This window comes from Erinaceus europaeus, chromosome 2 (genome assembly GCF_950295315.1).
Source record: "Erinaceus europaeus chromosome 2, mEriEur2.1, whole genome shotgun sequence".
NCBI lineage: Eukaryota > Metazoa > Chordata > Mammalia > Eulipotyphla > Erinaceidae > Erinaceus > Erinaceus europaeus.
In genome coordinates, this window is record NC_080163.1 from 134,769,746 (window position 1) to 134,791,018 (window position 21,273).

The 21,273-nt window shown below is 42.8% G+C and overlaps 1 protein-coding gene across 1 annotated transcript in view; it reads right to left on the minus strand.

The window, feature by feature from the left end:
• Positions 1-21,273, minus strand: part of PKD1L3 (polycystin 1 like 3, transient receptor potential channel interacting) — an 88,724-nt gene that overhangs the window by 36,713 nt on the left and 30,738 nt on the right. The window contains 4 exon segments of the mRNA XM_060172042.1: positions 3,546-3,724; positions 4,976-5,077; positions 10,745-10,975; positions 11,596-11,789. Of these exon segments, the coding sequence (XP_060028025.1) occupies positions 3,546-3,724; positions 4,976-5,077; positions 10,745-10,975; positions 11,596-11,789 (706 nt within the window).

The window sequence follows — 21,273 nt, forward strand, 5'->3', positions numbered from 1 at the left end:
GGGAACCTGGGAACCTGGGACCCTGGAGCTGCAGGCATGAAAGACTTTTGCATAATAATTTGCTATTTCCCCAGCCCTATCCCATTTTCTTTTTTTTAAAATTATTTATTGGGGGATTAATGTTTTACATTCGACAGTAAATACAGTATTTTGTACATGCATAACATTTCTCAGTTTTCCACATAACAATACAACCCCCACTACGTCCTTTGTCATCCTCTTTGGACCTGTACCCACCCCCCTACCCACTCCAGAGTCTTTTACTTTGGTGTAATACACCACCTATCCCATTTTCTAATCATGATCTTTAGGAGAGTTCAGGCATCCAACACCAGAATGTAAACTGCTGTCATTTATGAGTAATTCAGTGAATATATCTATTCTTTGACTTTCCCTGTTGTAATTCAGTGAATATATCTATTCTTTGACTTTCCCTGTTAGAAAGTGCCCTGCCACTTACTGTTCATGTATCCTTCTTGTCTGTCTTTCATTATGGAGATGTGAGGGTGTGGGGAGTGGTTTTCAATGTTTGTATCAACAACTTCTCATTTTATTTGGGTTTATTACTTTCATTCAGACTCGCAGCTCTGGGATCTTGTCCTCTTTCTAAACACAATGTATTATTACCTTGTGTTTAACTAAACCAGTAAGTTCAGCTGGCAATATACTTGTTCTATGGAATGGGTAACTGCTCAAACTACTTGACTTTACTTTGCAACTAGTCACTTAACGTCCTCCTTGAATCTAGTGATGGCATTTCTACTAAGGGGCCATGTTTAATGAAATAGAATATGCAAATCTTTCTGGCAAAAACCCTTGGTTAATTTTAATTGAAAGTTATTTTCTTTGTGAGATATAAATATTTAAAGCAAAACATTTCTGGGAACTCTCTTATTGAGATAGTTTATAAAAATCACAGTAAAAAGCTGCTTTGGGTTTAAACTTAGTACATCTTATGCAGTTAAAACCTTAATGTAAGAGAAAAGTATGATAAAAGTAAAATAAAATTTAAAAAATGGAAGGATTAATTGTCTGGTGAGAAATTAATCTGGGTATTTTATACTTGCACTACAATTTCTAGCCTCTTATTCATGTGAGAAAAAAGAATCTAAAAGAATCTAAGTTAATAAAATTTAGTTGAGGTATTTCACTATGATTAGCAGAAAGATATAGAAAATATTCCCATTTGAACCCTAAGACAGCAGGAACCTCACATCTCCACTATAGAGCCCCTACTTCCCCCAGTCCTGGAACCCTTGGATAGGGCCCACTTTCCCGTATGCGTCTCCCAATCCATACCAAATAATATTGCATCCGCCGATCACAACCTAACCAATGCAACGATTGCTACCTCAACATGCTTCACCTGAGACTGTGACCAGAGACTTCACGTGTGGAATGACAACCCTTCAGCTTCATTACTAGGGTGAGACCTTTCCTTTTATAGTACACTCTAATTTCATCTCAGGTGGTTCACTTTCTAACAAAGTCCCATAACCTAGATATACACCATTTTCTGTGAGAGAGAGCTTATGTTCACATGTATCCATAAACTACTGCAAAATATATACCTGAAAGCAGAAGTACACTAGAGTTTGCAGTGAGTACCTCCCTAATACTTCCTCTCCACTATTCCAAGCTTGGGATCCATGATTGCTCAACAATTTGTTTGGCTTCGTATGTTAACTCTCTTTTCAATCACCAGGTACCAGATGCCACCAGGATGCTGGCCAGGCTTCCCTGGACTGAAGACCCCACCAATGTGTCCTGGAGCTCAGCTTCCCCAGAGACACACCTTACTAGGGAAAGAGAGAGGCAGACTGGGAGTATGGACCAACCAGTCAACGCCCATGTTCAGCGGGGAAGCAATTACAGAAGCCAGACCTTCCACCTTCTGCAACCCTCAACGACCCTGGGTCCATGCTCCCAGAGGGATAGAGAATGGGAAAGCTATCATGGGAGGGGGTGGGTTATGGAGATTGGGTGGTGGGAATTGTGTGGAGTTGTTCCCCTCCTACCTTATGGTTTTGTTCATTAATCCTTTCTTAAATAAAAAATTTAAAAAAAAAAAAAAGAAAATATTCCCATGTGACCAAGTGATGGCACACCTGGTTGAGCACACATGTTACTGTGCTCAAGGACTTGGGTTCAAGCCCCCAGTCTCTGCCTGCAGGGGGAAACATTCATAAGTGGTGAAGCAGGGTTGTAGGTGTCTGTCTCTTTCTCTCTCTATTTTCCCCTACTCTCAATTTTTGGCAGTCTTTATCTAATAATAAATAAGATAATAAAATTTAAAAAAAGAAAAGAAAACATCTCCATTTGCTAAGGAAAGAACTACTTGTAGCCTCACAAATGGGGAAATAGTTCCACAGTTAAGTAGAACATCAGATTTGCAAGCCTGAGATCTCTGGAAACCACATGTAGCAGAGTAGTGCTCTGTTTCTCTCTCCTTCCCTCATGTGAAATTCACATGTAACAAATAAAACTTATTTTTTATTTATTTTTATTTTTTATTTATAAAAAGGAAACACTGACAAAACCATAGGATAAGAAGGGTATAACTCCACACAATTCCCACCACCAGAACTCCGTATCCCGTCCCCTCCCGATAGCTTCCCTATTTTTTATTCTTCTAGGAGTATGGACCCAAGATCATTGTGGGATGCAGAAAGTGGAAGGTCTGGCTTCTGTAATTGCTTCCCCGCTGAACATGGGCGTTGACTGGTTGATCCATACTCCCAGCCTGTCTCTCTCTTTCCTTAGCGGGGCAGGGCTCTGGGGAATCGGGGCTCCAGGACACATTGGTGGGATTGTCTGTCCAGGGAAGTCTGGTTGACATTTTTTTTTTTTTTTTGCCTCCAGGGTTATTGCTGGAGCTCAGTGCCTGCACTATGAATCGACTACTCCTAGAGGCCATTTTTTCCCTTTGTTGCCCTTATTGTTTATCGTTGTTGTTGTTGTTACTATTATTGTTGCTATTGCTGCTGTTGTTGGATAGGACAGAGAGAAGTGGAGAGAGGAGGGGAAGACAGAGAGGGGGAGAGAAAGATAGACACCTGCAGACCTGCTTCACCGCCTGTGAAGTGACTCCCCAACATGTGAGGAGCCAGGGGCTCGGACCAGGATCCTTATGCCTGTCCTTGCGCTTAAATCTTTATTTATTGAATAGGGACAGTCAGAAATTGAGAGGAAAGGGGGAGACAGAGAGGGAGAGAGACAAAGAGGCACCTGAAGCCCTGCTTCACCACTTGCAAAGCTTTCCCCCTGCAGTTGGGGAACAGAGGGCTCAAACCCAGGTCCTTGCACATTGTAACATATGTGCTCAACCAGGGGCACCACTACCTGGCCCCTTGTTTATTTTCCATATTTTCCACAGATTACATTCTTTGTAGAAAGTTTTAAATCAAAACGTAGGAGTTATTACTTAACTGTTTGGCCCAAAACATCAACACTACCTATTGTTATGACATAATGATCTTTCCCTAGAATGCTAAAGATCTTTCCCAAGAAAAGAAACAGCATGTCAGCAAGATACAGGTACTTACCAGGAAGGACTGACGCCAGAATTGTCATGCCAGAGGCGAAGGCTATGCAGTTCCCCCAGAGAGGACTTGGTGCGGAGAAGGAAGACATCCAGTCCCCCTCTTTCAAAGACTGTCTTCTGCAAGTCACACAGATGATGGGGTTCACTCCGTTCTTCAGATCCATAGAGGGTGATAACCACCTAAACATTGATGAGAACTGGTAAAACATAAGATGTTCGGGAGTTGGATGGTAACGCAAGCAGGTTAAGAGCACGCTGCGTGAAGCGCAAGGACCAATGTAAGGATCCCGGTTTGAGCCCCTGGCTCCCCACCTGCAGGGGAGTCGCTTCACAGGCGGTGAAGCAGGTCTGCAGGTGTCTATCTTTCTCTCCCCCTCTCAGTCTTCCCCTCTTCTCTCCATTTCTCTCTGTCCTATCCAACAATGACAACATCAATAACAACAACAATAATAACTACAACAACAATAAAAAGACAAGGGCAACAAAACGGAAAATAAATATATAAGTAAAATACATTTTAAAAAATAGGATGTTCTAGTAAGATGTTTTGGGTTTATCTCCAAGAAGAGATATGAAGATTGAGAAAAAAAATATGTACTCAGATGAAATCTTTGGAATTAAAATTTTTTAATCTTTATTTATTTTGAATAGAGACAGAAAGAAATTGTGAGGGGAGGGGAAATAGTGCAGAAGAGAGACAGAGAGACACCTGCAGACCTGCTTCACCACTTGTGAAGCTTTTCCTCTGCAGGTGGAGACCCTGGCTTGAACCTGGATCCTTGCACACTGTAATATATGCACTTAACCAAGTGTGTCACCACTTGGCCCCATCTTTGGAATTTTTGACAAGCACAGACACCTCAAGAGATTTTTTTATGGTTTGGCTCTAGACCACTGTAATAAAGTGAATACTACAATAATAAGCAATGAACAAAAGGCCTCAGAAGTGATGCAATGGCCAGAATGCCAGACTTAGCAGCATGGGATCCTGACTTTGATCCCCAGCATTGAATATTCCAGAGTGGTGATCTGGTTCTTTCTTTCATTAATAAATAAAAATTAATTAACTAATTACTTTTCACCAGAATACTGCTCAGCTATGATAGTACAGGGGACTGAACCTGAGACTTTGAAGTATCAGGTAAGAAAGTTTTTTGGGGGGCTAGGCAGTGGTACACCTGGTTAAGTGCACATATTAAGGAAATATACTGGGGCGGGAGTGCATAGCATAATGGTTATGCAAACAGACTCTCATGCCAGAGGCTCCTAAGTCCTAGGTTCAATCCCCTACACCACCATAAGCCAGAGCTGAGTAGTGCTCTGGTAAAAGAAAACAAGAAAGACAAAGAAAATATTTTGCATAACTATGATATCTCCCCACCCCACATCTTTCTAAACAAGTAATTAATAAAGGACATTTATTTCATCAACCTTAGCAGTGGTAGCAGCCCGTCTTCGGTATCCAGTGTAGACCTGAATGATGTAGCTAAACTGATAGTCAGGGTCATTATCAGCCAGGACAGTAACCTTCACCTGTAGGAAAAGGAGAAGCTTTTTCACTTAACACAGACCTGACTTCCTCCAGTTAAGAGACAGGAAGGTCATTGCCAAAGACTTGAGAAGGAAAGCAAGGGTGAGCTGTAGTCAGAAGACAAAGGAGCAGATCTGCAGGCTTTATGCCTCTAAGATGAAAGATCTGTAGAACCAACTAATTAGGTCTTGGGTTTCTAAATCTTTCCACCTCTCTCACCCATGTCTAGTTAGTTACTAGATAACACATGGGAAATCCAATTAAACTTGAACTTCAATGAATAATTTGGGGGGGCATGCTTATACTAAAAACGCATCACTATTTGTTTTACATCCAAATTTAACTGGATGTTCTCTATTTTTATTTACTCAAATCAGCAATTCTACAGCTATGGTAATGAAGATAGTTAACACAGATGTATTTTTCCCCTTCCATCATTTACAGATATAAGAAAACAAAAATAAGAAACATCTAGGGTAGGCAAGACAACATAATGGTTATGCAAAAAGGCTCTCACACTTGAGGCATCCCAGGTTCAGTCCCCCACACCACCGTAAGCCAGAGCTGAACAGAGCTCTGGTTAAAAAAATATCTACCTTAAAGTAAACGTGCACATTAGTTTGCAGTGACTCAGTAAATGCAGCAAGCAAGTAGAAAGACCTAAACAGACACCATATGGTACTTAATCAAATAATTTCTACTTAAACCTAGATACCCTCCTCACCTATTTCCTATTTCATTTCCCTCAATCACTCTAAAGCTAACCTTGTCAGACAAACTAAGGACTACAAAAGCTGGATAAGGGCAAAGGACCAGCATACTTTCATGATGGCTCTTTTGGTAACTACCAGGCCACCCCATCATCTAGGGCCCTAGTCATTAAATCTTGGGATTCTCACATAGACATGATGGGCCTAGACCTCTAACAAATCCCTCTCTACACTGTCTCTGATCATCTCCATGAGGAACTATGGCGCCTCATCACGAATGCCAGGGAGTCTGACAGGGTCATCTCCTCTGGACCTGCATTCAGACTTCAAGGAAGCTGGGCAGGAGGACGAGAATGGGGCGACGCATTCTCCCCCCGTTATTGTTACAAATAATTATACTGTCACAATTGATTAACACTTTGGCAGTGCCTGGTGGGAATGGAGAGTCAGAAGCACCCCCTCTCCCTTACACAGGGGCATATTTGAAAGTTACATTATGAAAGTGGGGAAGGTGGGTCAGCATAGACGGACAAAAGAAGTCATGTTATGACCTGCTCCTCAAAGAAAGAATGCAGAGATTGAGGCCTCCCTGGTACAAGTTGACGTATTGAAACAAAGAAAGATTAATAGTTAGACTGTACCAGATCTAGCTGAGCAGTGGTCTATGACTAGGCAAAGATCCTTATGCCCCCCATAGAAGATTAATGACAGAAAGAGCCCTCTGCAAAAGTCAAAAACAATTCTGGGTATGACCTCCCCTGAGAACAGGGCGATACTAAGTATTGTACCATTCTTTACAGTTATAGGGGAGTAACATGTAGCCTGCCAAAGCCACAAGACTATGATGCTTATTGCTACTTCCTTATGAGCTAGTTGTTTAGGCAACCTGAATGTAACCTGAAAAAGTATAAAAGCTAATGCAGTTTCACTATTAAAATGAGTCCAGATTCACCCTCCATATGAGTGTGGTGTTTTCTGTTCTCCCTTGCGCCGACTCCTGACCCACCGGGGAGGTCACCTTCCGAGACCCCTGATTCTCCTGCTGCTCACCCGCTGTGGTGGTCCACGGCAAGGAACAACATAATGGACCTTCTTGTGGGCCTCTACAGAACCTTGCTCTCAATGTGGACCAACAATGGTAGAGACTGCCCCACTCTCTGAAGGGAGGCTGGGTCATCCTGCTCTGCCACTCTAGGAAGACGGGTTCTGAAATGTGTGCAGCCTAGAATGTTCCTTGACATGACCATGGAATGTGAGCTCAGACCTACAGGGATGCAGAGATTACATAGGCTCCTGTGCTGAATATGGGCCCCAGATCAGTATTTATATACTTTCCCCATATTTAGGAGCTACTCTCTTCCCTGATTCAGCTTTCTAGTTCTATTCCCAACTCTGACACCATCTCCCCAGACAATACCTTTAACCTGTATGTTAGATGTTGGGCTCAGGCAAAAAGTAATAAAATCATAGAATATAACTAACAGACTTCCTAGCTTTTCCAAAATGGAGACCCCAAATCTCATCTGCTCTATTCTTACCTTTAGGTTCCTGATTATTAAACACTTTGTTCTGCTTTATATCTTAATGCTTTTCAGTCACCACGTTGCAGTTACTACCAGACTTCACTGGACAGATGATTTCACCAGTGTACCCTGGAACCTCACCTCCCCAGAGCCCTTCCCACCTGGGGAAAGATAGAAACAGGGTGGGAGTCTCACTTCCCCAGAACCCTACCACACTGAGGAACAAGAGAGACAGGCTAGGAATATGAATCGACCTGCCAATGCCCATGCTGAGCGGGGAAGCAATTACAGAAGCTAGACTTTCCACCTTCTGCACCCCATAATGGCCCTGGGTCCATACTCACGGAGAGATAAAGAATAGGAAAGCTGGGGGTCAGGTGGTAGCACAGCGGGTGGGTTAAGCACACGTGGCACAAAGCTCAAGGACCGGCATAAGGATCCCAGTTCGAGCCCCTGGCTCCCCACCTGCAGGGGAGTCGCTTCACAGGCAGTGAAGCAGGTCTGCAGGTGTCTGTCTTTCTCTCCCCCTCTCTGTCTTCCCCTCCTCTTTCCATTTCTCTCTGTCCTACCCAACAATGAATGACATTAACAAAAACAATAATGACCACAGCAAGGCTACAACAACAAGGGCAACAAAAGGGGAGAAAAGTGGCCTCCAAGAGCAGTGGATTCATGGTGCAGGCACTGAGCGCCAGCAATAACCCTGGAGGCAAAATAATAATAATAATAATAATAATAATAATAATAATAATAATAAATAGGAAAGCTATCAGGGGATGGGATGGGATACAGAGTTCTGGTGGTGGGAATTGTGTAGAGTTGTACCCCTCTTATCCTATGGTTTTTTTCAATGTTTCCTTTTTATAAATAAAAATTAAAAAGAAAAGAAAAGAAACAGGGTGGGAGTATGGATCAACCTGCCAATACCAAGTCCAGCAGAGGAACAATTACAGGCCTCCCACCTTCTGCACCCCATAATGATCCTGGGCCCATACTCCCAGAGAGATAAATAACAGGAAAGCTTCCAGTGGAGAGGATGGAATGCAGAACTCTGGTGGTAGAATTGTGTGGAATTGTATCTCATCCTACGGTCTTGCCAATCATTATTAAATCAATAAAAAGAGAGAGAAAGGAATGAAACAAGGGGGGGGGAGGAAGGGAAAGAAGATAGGAAGGGAGGGAGAAAGGGAAGATAGATCTAAAAGAGACATTGAGAAGGTCATTATCAAAGCACTGGGTGGTGGTACACCTGGTTGTTACAATGTGCAAAGACTCAGGTTTAAGCCTCTAGTCCCCTCTAGAGGAAAAGCTTCATGAGCAGTGAAGCTTTCTCTTTATCTATCTCTCCCTTCCTCTCTCAATTTATGTCTCTATCCAACAAATAAATAAAATACTGTTTTTAAATCTTTATAAAAGTTTTATTTATTTATTTATTTTATTCCCTTTTGTTGGCCCTAGAAAAGTTGTTTTAAAGTATTGTAATGCATGCACTCAACCAGGTGCGCCACCACCTGGCCCCTGTTTTAAAGTATTTTATTTACTTTTTTTTTTTGAGAGAGAGAGATGCAGAGAGAGAAAGACACAGAGAGAAACACCAGAGCACTACTCAGCTCTGGCTTATGGTAGTATGGGGAATTGAACCTGGGACTTTGGTGCCTCAGGCATGCGAATCTCTGCATAACCATTATGTTATCTACCCCCACCCAAAAGGTGTTTAAGAGAAGATCATTATCAAAGGATTTGTACTTCTCAAAAGGATGCTGTACATGCTTCTACACACCACAGTTACATTAAGTGATAATTTGAGCAGCCAGTAGATGGCTTACCAGGTAGAGTGCACATGTTACCATGAGCAAGAACCCAGATTTAAGTCCTTGGCCACCATATGGGAGTGCCTACAAGGGGGAAGCTTCATGAGTAGTGGAATAGTGCTGTGATGCCTCTATTTATTTGTTTCTTTTTTAAAAATTATTTTTATTTAATTATTATTGGGTAGAGACAGAAAGAAATTGAGCAGGTAGGAGAGGGAGAGAGACAGAGAGACACCTGCAGCCCTGCGTTCCCCCTGCAGGTGGGAACCAAGGGCTTGAACCTGGGTCTTTACACACTGTAATATGTGAGCTTAACCAAGTGTGCCACTGCCTGGCCCCCTTTCTCTATTCCTCTCCCTCTATCTAGAGATAAGGACAAAAGTGGCCACCAGAAGTGAAGCACTGAATCCTAGTAATAATTCTGGTGGTAAAAAAAATATATATGTAATTTGAGGGGGCTGGGAGGTAGTGCAGTGGGTTAAGCGCACATGGCACAAGACTCAAGGACTGGAGTAGGGATCCCAGTTCGAGCCCCAGCTCCCCACCTGCAGGGGGATACTTCACAGCAGGTCTGAAGGTGTCTATCTTTCTCTCCCCCTCTCTGTCTTCCCCTCCTCTCTCCATTTCTCTCTGTCATATCCAACAACAATGACAGTGTCTGGCATTAAACCAGCTCCCCCTGCTCCATTGCTGATAGTATGGCCTATTTACATAATCATTGTTTTGCCTGATCTATCTTCTTTCTACAAGACCCACCCTACCTGCAGGGTATATTAATCCCACCAGTTAAAACCATCCCAACAGTTGCTGAGGATGCTTCCACCTTCCTAGCATGCCTTTTGCCTCTCTACTCCCTTTCCTAGCCATCTCCGTTCCTGACTTGCCACTTCCAGTTTTATCCCATAAAACGCACTTCTGTTCCTGATTTCGCTCTTTTTTCTCTCCCGCATCCTGACCTGGAGAAGGGCTGGTGTGCAGAGTGGGAGGTAGCCATTGCAGTTTGGTGCCAAGTGGCTTAACCCACTGTGCTCACACCCGACTCTGGAGTGTTCCGTGTGAATAAAGAATTGTATTACTACGCCGCCACGAGTTCCTGGATCCTCTCTCCTGCCCACAACACTAGCCGGGCATGACAGCAATGGCAACAACAACAATAATAACAACGGTAGTAAACAAACAACAAGGGCAACAAAGGGGAAAAATAGCCTTCAGGAACAGTGGACTTGTAGTGCAGGCACTGAGCCTGCAATAACCCTGGGGGCAATACCCCTGGGGAAAAAAAAGAATTTAAAAAATTTTAAAAATTTAAAAATTAAAATTTGACTTTCATATAGCTTTCACACCTAATGTCTAGAATGAAATAAATGTATATTTGATTACAGTTAAGCTTTCTACGTGTTTTTTATTTGACTCATTCCTTGGATAAAAGCAATAAATAAATAAATAGTTAAATTTCTTGACATTGAAATAGTAAATATACAGAGAAAAATAAGAAAAGTCTTACCTGAATCTCTATACTACTACCACTATGCTGCCCTGCGTCTTTTGGTGAAGGTATTATTTTCCATTTTATTCAACATAATCAAGATACTATATCAAAGCTTTTGGAATCAAAGCCTCATCACCTTCTGCATATCTGCCTGGTCCTTCCTCCAAGCCCACACAAATGTGAGCATATAGAATCCAAGAAGGCTGGCCAGCAATGACACCCCAACAGGGTTGTTGGTCACATGAAGAAAGAGCTTGATTGTGTCTCCAACATCCACTGTCCTGGGCACAATGAAGAAGTCACTGCCAAAGTAGGTCAGGTGGTCACAGAGACACTGTGTCTTCAAAACTGTGCTCTGCAGCCCAACCTGGAGTAAGAAAAAGACATTAATCTTAGTGAACTGAGTGCTAAGGAAGGAACTAACATAAACCAGAGACATATGCACTTTAAAGATAAGAAAGAACTTGTGTACTGCACCAAAGTAAAAGACTGGGGTGTGGGTGGGGGGAAGAGTACAGGTCCAAAAAGGATGACAGAGGACCTAGTGGGGGTTGTATTGTTATGTGGAAAAGTGAGAAATGTTATGCATGTACAAACTATTGTATTTACTGTTGACTGTAGAACATTAATCCCCCAATAAAGAAATTTAAAAAAAAAAGATAAGAAAGAACATCCAGTTCACTCACTCACTGTTATTTTATCCAACTGGCTTTTCTGATATTAATTTGTTTGCTCAGGCCAGTCCAGCTTGAGAAGACCAGAGGGACAGGAAAAGCCCCATCTAAACATGCCCTATGAGCACAAGGCTCCTGTAGAGAGATTTGCTTTCCTTGACTGCCACGTACAACCCTCCTCCTTTTCTGCAAGCAGATTCACTACCCTCCCAATTTTTTTTCTCACTGGGCCACCCACAGTACAGTACCAGAAACATTGGTCTGGTGCTAGCCAAGGTAGAAGAAAGGTAAGAGAGGAGGCATCACTTCTTACCTGGCATCCTTCACTGCTCCATGTGCTGTTGTAGCTGTCCCAGAAGTAACACTGGGTGAGGGCAGTTACCACAGAGAACAAGATGGACATCTGCTGAGCACCTTCCTGGCCTTTATCCAAGACCACTCTCAGGTAGTAGGTGCCAGTCCCATAATGCAGATGCTCTGGAGTCAGTACCCAAGTGTATTCCTCATCTTAGAAGCAAAGGAAGAGTACTTATATGAATTTCAACATATCATTATTGAATTATTTGAATTCAGCATACAAACTGTTTAATTCACTATTGAACTTATTATTATTTGAATTCCAATAGACCAGTAGGAACTTTTTTCTGAAGGGTGTATCATCATCATCATCATCACCAACATTTTATTTTACAAAATAAGAAAAATCCTAGAGTTGTTATCATATGGTAAGGTAGGCATTTCACAAAGTGCCTGGCCCCTCCCAACACTTAAAATTAAGTCTTCAAAAAATAGTTATTTACTTATGAAATAGAATTCTCTCTCTCTCTTTCTCTCTCTGTCTCTCTCTCACCAGAGCACTGCTCAACTCTGGTTACAGTGATGCAGAGAATGAACCTGGGACTTTGGAGTCTCAGACATCAGAGTCTCTTTGCATAACCATTATTGTATTTTATTATCTTATAAGTTAGAGGGGAGAGAGAATCAGAGCATCACCACAGCACATGTGATGCTGGGGATAGAATTTGGGCCCCCATCCCCATGTGTATAAATGTCCATTGTCCTAGCCACAGTGCAACCTCCCAGGCCTCCATTATATATATAATTTACTTACTAATGAAATAAAGGAACCTAGAGCATCACTCAGACTCATGCAATACTGGTTCTTAAACCTGGGACTTCATGCTTGAGAGTCCAATGCTTATCTGCTGTGCCACCTACCAGGCCATTCATTCTACATTTAAAAAATTTTGGGTGGTCCAGGAGGTGGCACAGTGGATAAAGCATTGGATTCTCAAGCGTGAGGTCCTGACTTCAATCCCTGGTAACACATGTACCAGAGTGATGTCTGCTTCTCTTTCTCTCTCTCTCCTTCTATCTTCATGAATAAATAAATATTTTTTTTAAAAAAGAAAAATATCACTGTTTATAAAAAATATTTGGGTGGTCCTGGAAGCAACCCAGGTGTCCAACAACAGATGAGTGGCTGGGCAAGTTGTGGTATGTATACACAATGGAATACTTCTCAGCTGTAAAAAATGGTGACTTCACCGTTTTCAGCCGATCTTGGATGGACCTTGAAAAATTCATGTTATGTGAAGTAAGTTAGAAACAGAAGGATGAATATGGAATGATCTCACTCTCAGGCAGAAGTTAAAAAACAAGATCAGAAAAGAAAACACAAGTAGAACCTGAACTGGAATTGGCGTATTGCACCAAAGTAAAAGACTCTGGGGTGGGTGGGTGGGAGAGAATACAGGTCCATGAAGGATGATAAATGACATAGTGGGGGTTGTATTGTTAAATGGGAAACTGGGGAATGTTATGCATGTACAAACTATTGTATTTACTGTTGAATGTATGACGCTGAGGAATTATTCTGATGCAGTCTACACCCCCAGGTTTTACCACGCCCTGCGAAATCCTAGCAGTGCCCCCTTCAACCAATCCTGGCCCCACACGTCACCCCTGGTTGCCGCCCAATAAAAAACCCCCTTCCCCCCCCCCCCGGCTCTCGGCCTCCCCTCTCGCAGATCTCTCTCCCTTCTCTCGCCCCATGGTCAGGTAGTGGGGACGGCCATTGTCGGCTGACTCCACATGGCCTGAGCCACCCCCCCATCCTATAATAAAGATTTGTGTACCCCCTTGCTCCGGACTTCCTCTCTCTTCTCCGCGGTGCAGCCCGACACCTGGCCACAACAACAACATCTGGCGCCCATCGTGTTCCACACCCATGCTCCGCTGGACAGCCCGGCCTGAGGTCCCCGGAAACTGCCCAGACACAGGTAAGTGGCATCCGCCCACCTCTGTGGCCCCGCATTTCCCTCTACCATGGGAAAATTTTCGTTTTATGAGGAGTTGTCCCAGTCATTATCTCCTTCTGTCCTGGGACAGATTCGCGCTCTCAGAGACAGTTTAATTTTCGCTACACTCTGGGTTCTCATAGCTATAATCGCGACTTACAAGATATGTACGTGGTCTGCCTTGAGGATACGCGACCTTTAGGTGGAGATACATGAGTTAAAGCACATGCGCTTAAGACTTAGACTCCCTAAGTGATCAGCGGCTAGACCCAAAAATTCCATTCCCACAGACACGTACATGTGTTCGGAAGCTCCTCCTCTGACCCCACCCCCTGCTGCCCCAGGTTCAACTTCACCTGAGCCTTCTGCTCCTCAGACCCCGCCCCCTGCCGCCCTGGTTTCAGCTTCTCCTGAGGCTCTGACCCCGCCCCCTGCTGATACATCATCATTAAGGAACCTTGTGGCTGAGATACGAGAGTTAAAGGATATTTTTTCAGCATTTTAGGACTTTAAACCATGTGCAGTCCGCCCCGAGAGCTCCATCCCCGTAGATATGTGTTCAGTCTCCCCTGCGGCCACTACAGCAGTTTCCATGGCACCTTCCACTTCTGTAGCTCCCTCTCCCGCACCATCGGACCAAATCCACACCTTCCCGGTAAACGTGGCCCCTTCTAAACAAAACCCTCAGCCGTGGCAGCCATACACCTCTAAAGAGCTCCTGATAAGCTGCGACCACGCCTCCAGTCAGGGAAGCCACGCCTCCAGTCAGAGCAACCCCGCTTTCAGTCAGGGAGCCAGAGGCCACGTACTGTTTGTACAAAATGTCGTAAGGGGTTTCATTGGAAGAGAGATTGTTGGTCCCAATTTCATAAAGATGGTTCGCCCCTGCATGGTACAAATTCCGGGCCTGAGATTTTGTGGACCACTCCTGTTTTAGAATGGGGTCACCCTTCTATGACAGTAAAGATTGGCAATATTCCTTTTAAAATTTTGATTGACATGGGGGCAGAAAAGACGATTTTAAGGCAAGAAGAGGTTCACCAAGATTGGGAACTCCTTCCTGGACCCAGTATACATGGAGTAGGAGGGATGACCCCATCATTTCACACACAAGATTCGCTCATGTGGGAAGACCCGGAAGGCTCTACCGGACACTTCCGCCCTTTGTTAGCTAATATTAGCACCAACCTACTGGGCAGGGATCTTCTGGAATGTCTTGATGTTAGGATATCACAGATGCTTCTGCAGAGCGTAACACTTGCTCCTGCGTGACCAGGTCTAATCAGCACCCCCAATGCTAAATGTCACTGTTCGTAGCCAAACACCCCGCTTAAGCTGGCTTTCTAATGAGCCTGTCTGGGTGGAACAGTGGCCTTTACGTAGGGATAAACTAGAAAATTTAAAAGAGCTTGTCCAAGAGCAGTTGTCATTGGGACACATTCGTCATTCTCGAAGCCCATGGAATACTCCTGTCTTTGTGATTAAAAAGCACTCGGGAAAATGGCGAATCCTTCAAGATCTCCGTGCAGTAAATAAAACCATGCAGGTCTGGGGCTCCCCTCAAAGGGGTTTGCCTCTTGCGTCTGCAATTCCCACAGGAATTCCAATCATAGCTATTGATATACAAGATTGTTTTTTCTCTATTCCCTTGCATCCGCAAGATTGTAAATGTTTTGCCTTCTCTGTTCCTTCTATTAATAACACCAGCCCTGCTGATAGATTTGAATGGGTGGTGCTACCCCAGGGTATGGCCAATAGTCCTATAATTTGTCAGGAGGCTGTTAAATCTGCCCTTTTCCCATATATTCATAAGGGCCTTCATGTTTTTCATTATACAGATGATATTTTAATATGGGGAAAATCAGATACAGATCTCTATGCCTTACGTGATTTTCTCATTCCTGCATTAAAGAAAAGCGGCCTTAATGTAGCCCCTGAGAAGATACAGCTAATCCCTCCAATATCCTTCCAAGGTGCAGAGATTTCTCTAATGCAAATTCGTCCCTTAAAACCTAATGTCACCTTCCCTTCTAACCTTACTCTTGCTTCTTTACAAAGTTTTCTAGGAAATTTAAATTGGCTTAGGCAGTATCTCTATCTGCCTACAAGCTCCCTCCAACCACTGTTTGACCTGTTGAAAGGAAACAAACAGCCCTCTTCAAAACGTAAGTTAACTCCCGAGGCCTCCTCGGCATTGGAGAGGGTTAACCAGGCCCTCCAGGACATGCACCTTGTTCGATTCTCCCCCTCCTCTCCGGTAAACCTTCTAATCTTCAACTCCACCCCCACAGTAGTAGGGGCATTGTGGCAAGACCATGGGGTTCTCGAGTGGCTTCACATGCCTGTAGGAGGAGCTCCAAGACTCCTCACTGAGATAGACGCATTAGCATTCATGGTTCACCAAGGGAGAAATAGGTCTGTGCAGGTCTTAGGGAAAGAACCGGATTTAATTATTCTGCCCTTTTCTCTCACAGATACAGAGTGGCTTATACGCCATCATTCCCGCTTTGCCATAAGCTTCGTAGGGTTTCCAGGACAAATAGATAACCATTTTCCTTCTAATAAATTGATAGCTTCTTTACCTCTTCTGCCTCTACTAGCACCTAAACTTTTCTCTCGGGATCCCATTCCCTCTGCTCCTACAATATTTACTGATGGCGGAAAAAAGGGAGCTGCTGCCCTTATATATTACCCAGACAAACAATCTCCTAAACCTCTCTTTACTGAGTTTCCTGAGAATTCCCCTCAGTACAAAGAACTTTATGCTGTTTCCCTTGCATTAAAAGCTGTACCAGAATCCTTTAACCTTTTTTCTGACAGTGTGTACACTGTTAACTTACTTCCATGCCTTGCTTGTTCTTATGTGAAAATTGATGACAACCCACTTTCCCCTCTCTTGATTCAAATCGTCTCTATGCTCTGTTCTCGAACCCAACCATTGTATATTCAACACCTTCATTCCCACAGCTCTCTTCCTGGTTCCCTGTCCGAAGGGAATGCCGCAGTTGACCGCCTTGCCTCCACAGGAACTTTCCCAGTCTCTGTCTCTGATCCTGCTAATTTTCATTCTTTAACCCATGTTAATCTTAAAGGCCTTCGAGCTTGATTTCCTGATGTTCCTGTACCACAGTTAAAACATACCCTCACTACATGCTCTTCTTGTGCAAGTCTCATAAAGACACCTGCTATCCAGACCCTTGGGGTTAACCCCCGAGGTTTAAAAGCTAATGTTATTTGGCAAATTGATGTCACCCACATACCAAACTTTGGCAAACAAAAATATGTGTTTGTCTCAATTGATACCTTTTCTAAATTTATGTGGGCTACAGCTCAGACAGGAGAAAGCGCTAAAAAAGCTTAAAAGCCATATGCTCTCCTGTTTTGCTGTGATGGGTCTACCTCTTCAACTGAAAACTGACCATGGACCGGTGTTTACCAGCAAACAATTTAAAGATTTTTGTTCCCTCTGGAACATTACTCATACCACAGGCATTCCCTATAATCCATAGGGACAAGGCATTGTCGAGAGGGCCCATCAAACCCTTAAGGCTCAACTAAATAAAATTAAAGGAGGAATGTACCCCCGAATATCCAGCTAGCAAAAGCCTTAACTATGTTAAATCTCTTTAATATTTACAATAACTTGGACCTACCTCCTATCATTCTTCACTGGCAAACACCATCTACCCTCCCATCTATTAAGGTCAAATGGAGAGACCCACTCGATAAAATTTGGAAAGGACCTGACCCACTAATGACCATGGGAAGGGGTTTCGCATGCGTTTTCCCTCAAAATTTCTCTAAACCTGTCTGGGTTCCTGCCCGCCATGTCTGACAATACCCGCAGGATGGCGCTGTTATCCCTGAAGAACAGGAAATACTACAAGAGGACCAGATGCAGGATACATCCGAGGACCCATAATACAACATGGCAGTACCTACAAAATCTGGCTCACAGAGACCTCTCTCCTACCCTTTCCCTGAATGTCTTATGTTATAACTGGCCAGTTGTTTTTGTGAGTGAGTGTGTTGAATGACAAAAAAATTTTTTTTGCATGACCCATCTGCTCGGAGCACTCTAAAAATAAAAAATTTATATAAAAATGCTGGACGCAGCCAAAGTTTCTGGAGACATCCAGAAACATTCCAAAATTTTTGTTTTTCTCCCTCTTTTGATTTTTATATATAGTTTTGGTATATATGTAAGTGTTTAGTCTTAAACTGTGTGACTAATGATGGATATAAATTTGTTTTTAAAAATAATATGTTTTTATAACAAAAGTTCTTTTTCCTCCAGTGTGTTATAACTAAATGTTTATGGGTATGTCTCAAGTTTGGTAACACTAACTTAACGGTCAAAAGTGTAACCCTACAGCTACACTATTATCAGACAAGGTAAATATTAATTTGTTAAGGTAACTAACTATTTAGGTAAAAGTCTAAATGTTTAACGTGACTATACATTCCCAAAACTAAAATATATAAATTTTATATACAGGACACCTTTGAAGGGCCCCCAAAGGTACCCTGTAAACTATCTTGTGGAAATTAATCCACAACAGATCTGGCACTGTAAACGTTAAAATCATTATCACGAAAATGCGTTAACTCTCTAAGCAATTTGAGTCTGTTTAAAATACATATTTTAGCTAAAATTGGTCTCAAGATCCTGCAGTAGAGACTGCTACAGGAGGTCACATTAGATGACCTTTAAATAAAATCATAAAGAGATTTTAAACCAATTATAATCATCGAGGTACCAACTATAACAAACCTATAACTTGTTACAAGTTCAAATTAACCACGAGAAGCAGATTGTGTTTCTTTCACAGGAATCCCGGAAAAACCATCTGAACCCCTGCACACCAAGACGTCACCCACTAGACAGCACGACTACAGTGGCACACCTCCCGAAACCCTAGATGTCACTTAACGCTATCTGAAGAACCTGATACACAGACTCCAAGGACAGAAATTTCTTAATGCCTGCTTGCCGTTCCTGCTTCTGATTTGCCTGTCACGTGTTGGCAGTTCCAGCTGGCTATCTCCAGAAAAGCAGAATTCCAGCGGCTGACCTCCCTCATGCAGCGTCTCATCCCCTGCCAATTCTTCCCCTAGCCATCTACTTTGGACTGAGACTTGTATCGGACTTTCTGGCATACCCTATAGACATTTTACACAATTTTAAAGCAGCTTATTTCCCTTCACGCTGCTGGTTTTTTATAGACTGATCCTGAGTAATTCATAGACTTTACAGACTATTGCCTTGAGGACTATACAATGCCAAATAGCCCCTCTGTTTGGTGGGTCATGGCCTCCCGCCTCCCCCTCATTATGTACCCTTGCTCCTTCCCCCCCCCCCACGCAGGGAACGTCCCTTTACACACCAATCCTTCCTTTCACTTCACACTGGCTTTTACTATTCCCCTACTTGTCCCTTCCTGTTTTGTTATATCATTTAGGTTTATGCCCAAAAGGTTTATGCTCCATGATAGTCTTTTACAGACTTTGAACCATCTTATGCTATTACTAGATAGAAAGATAGAAAATATGTAGAGATATTGTGAAGAGATGGTTGAGCAGGCTGCGCTTAAACCTATGAGATGAGTCCCTCTGGTAAGTCTCTCTCTCTAAAGAGGGGTTGAGCACAGGAGGATGCATAAATCTCACAAGGTTGGCAGCCATTTAAGCCTTCCCTCCTCCACAGAAAGTCCTACATATTCCCACCTGAGCACGGCACTCTTTAATAACATTTAAGCCTGCTCCATTCCATTTTTCTTTATTGTGTCCATTTAGATATAAAGGGAAAGGAGGAGATGACGCTGAGGAATTATACTGATGCAGTCTCCGCCCCCAGGTTTTACCACGCCCCGCGAAATCCTAGCAGTGCCCCCTTCAACAAATCCTGGCCCCACACCCCTGGTTGTCGCCCAATAAAAATCCCCCTCACCCCCCCATCTCTCTGGGCTCTTGGCTCCCCCTCTCGCAGATCTCTCTCCCTTCTCTCGCCTCCGTGGTCAGGTAGTGGGGACAGCCATTGTTGGCTGACTCCACGTGACCTGAGCCACCCCCCCATCCTATAATAAAAATTTGTGTACCCCCTTGCTCCGGACTTCCTCTCTCTTCTCCGTGGTGCAGCCCGATACCTGGCCACAACAACAACAAATGTAAAACATTAATTCCCCAATAAAGAAATAAATTTAAAAAAATATTTGGGTGGGGGGTATAACATAATGGTTATGCAAAGAGACTTTCATGCCTGAGGCTCTCAAGTCCCAGGTTCAATCCCCCACACTGCCATAAACCAGAGCTAAGCAGTGCTCTGGTAAAAAAAAAAAAAATTAAGAGTTTATTTATTAATGAGAAAGATAGGAGGAGAGAGAGAGAGAGAGAGAAAGAACCAGACATCACTCTGGCACAGGTGCTACAGGTGATTGAACTCGGGACCTCATCTTGAGAGTTCAGTGCCTTATCCACTGAGCCACCTCCTGGACCACAACAGTTAAAATTTATATACTGAAAACAGTTTTCTGGCTAAGTCTATCTAGATACTATGTAATGCAAAAAAATTTTAATGTCTCTTACTTAGAATGTAGACATTAGTCTTATATCAAGTCTTACTGTGGTATCTATGGACCTTACCCAAAACTAAGATTAGAAATAAAGATCAAATATATATACTTTCTTTTCTTTTTAACAAGGACACTGCTCCACTCTGGCTGGGAATTGAACCCAGGACCTGTGGTGCCTCAGGCATGAAAGTCTTTTTGCATAGCCACTGTGCGATCTCCCTATATATACTTTATTTCACATACACACACACACACACACACACACACACACACTTTCACAGCATATTTCACATATATCAATCTATGATATATAAAGTTTGAAGTATATGCACTTGTTTTGTTGGAGATATTATCTCTGTGTGGGATTTCAATGCTTTGTTATGAAAAACTTCAACTATATAGAAGTTGATAGAATTTTGCAGTGAACATTCATATAATCACTAGATTCTACAATTAGCATTTTACTAAATTTGCTTTATCACATATAAACTTTTCTCTCTATCCTGAAATTCACCTTTTTAATTGTATATTTCTTACAAATGGCAACACAATATATTCACATTTATTGAATACAATATATTTTGGTCACATCTAGGGCTTCACTGCAAGTTAGGAACAGTGGAACAGAGAGACAGAAAGAGAAAGGGGAGAGAAATTAAGGCACTGAAGCTTTACTGTGGTCAGGGCTGAACTGGAAGCTAGGTCTTATATGTGACAAAGCAGCACACTATCCAAGTGAGCTATCTCACTGGCCCAATTCATTTTTATTTTTTAAAATGTGGGGGTTGGGCGGTAGCGCAGTGGGTTAAGCCATGTGGCGCGAAGTGCTAAGGATCCTGGTTCGAGTCCCCAGCTCCCCACCTGCAGGGGAGTCGCTTCTCAGGTGGTGAAGCAGGTATGCAGGTGGCTATCCTTCTCTCTCCCTCTCTGTCTTCCCCTCCTCTCTCCATTTCTCTCTGTCCTATCCAACAACAATGACATCAATAACAACAATAATAATAACTACAACAACAATAAAAAAACAAGGGCACCAAAAGGAAAAATAAATAAATAAATAAATTTAATGTGTCAACAATTATATTTTAAATGACTAACCCCCCATAAGGAAGAAAAATAAAT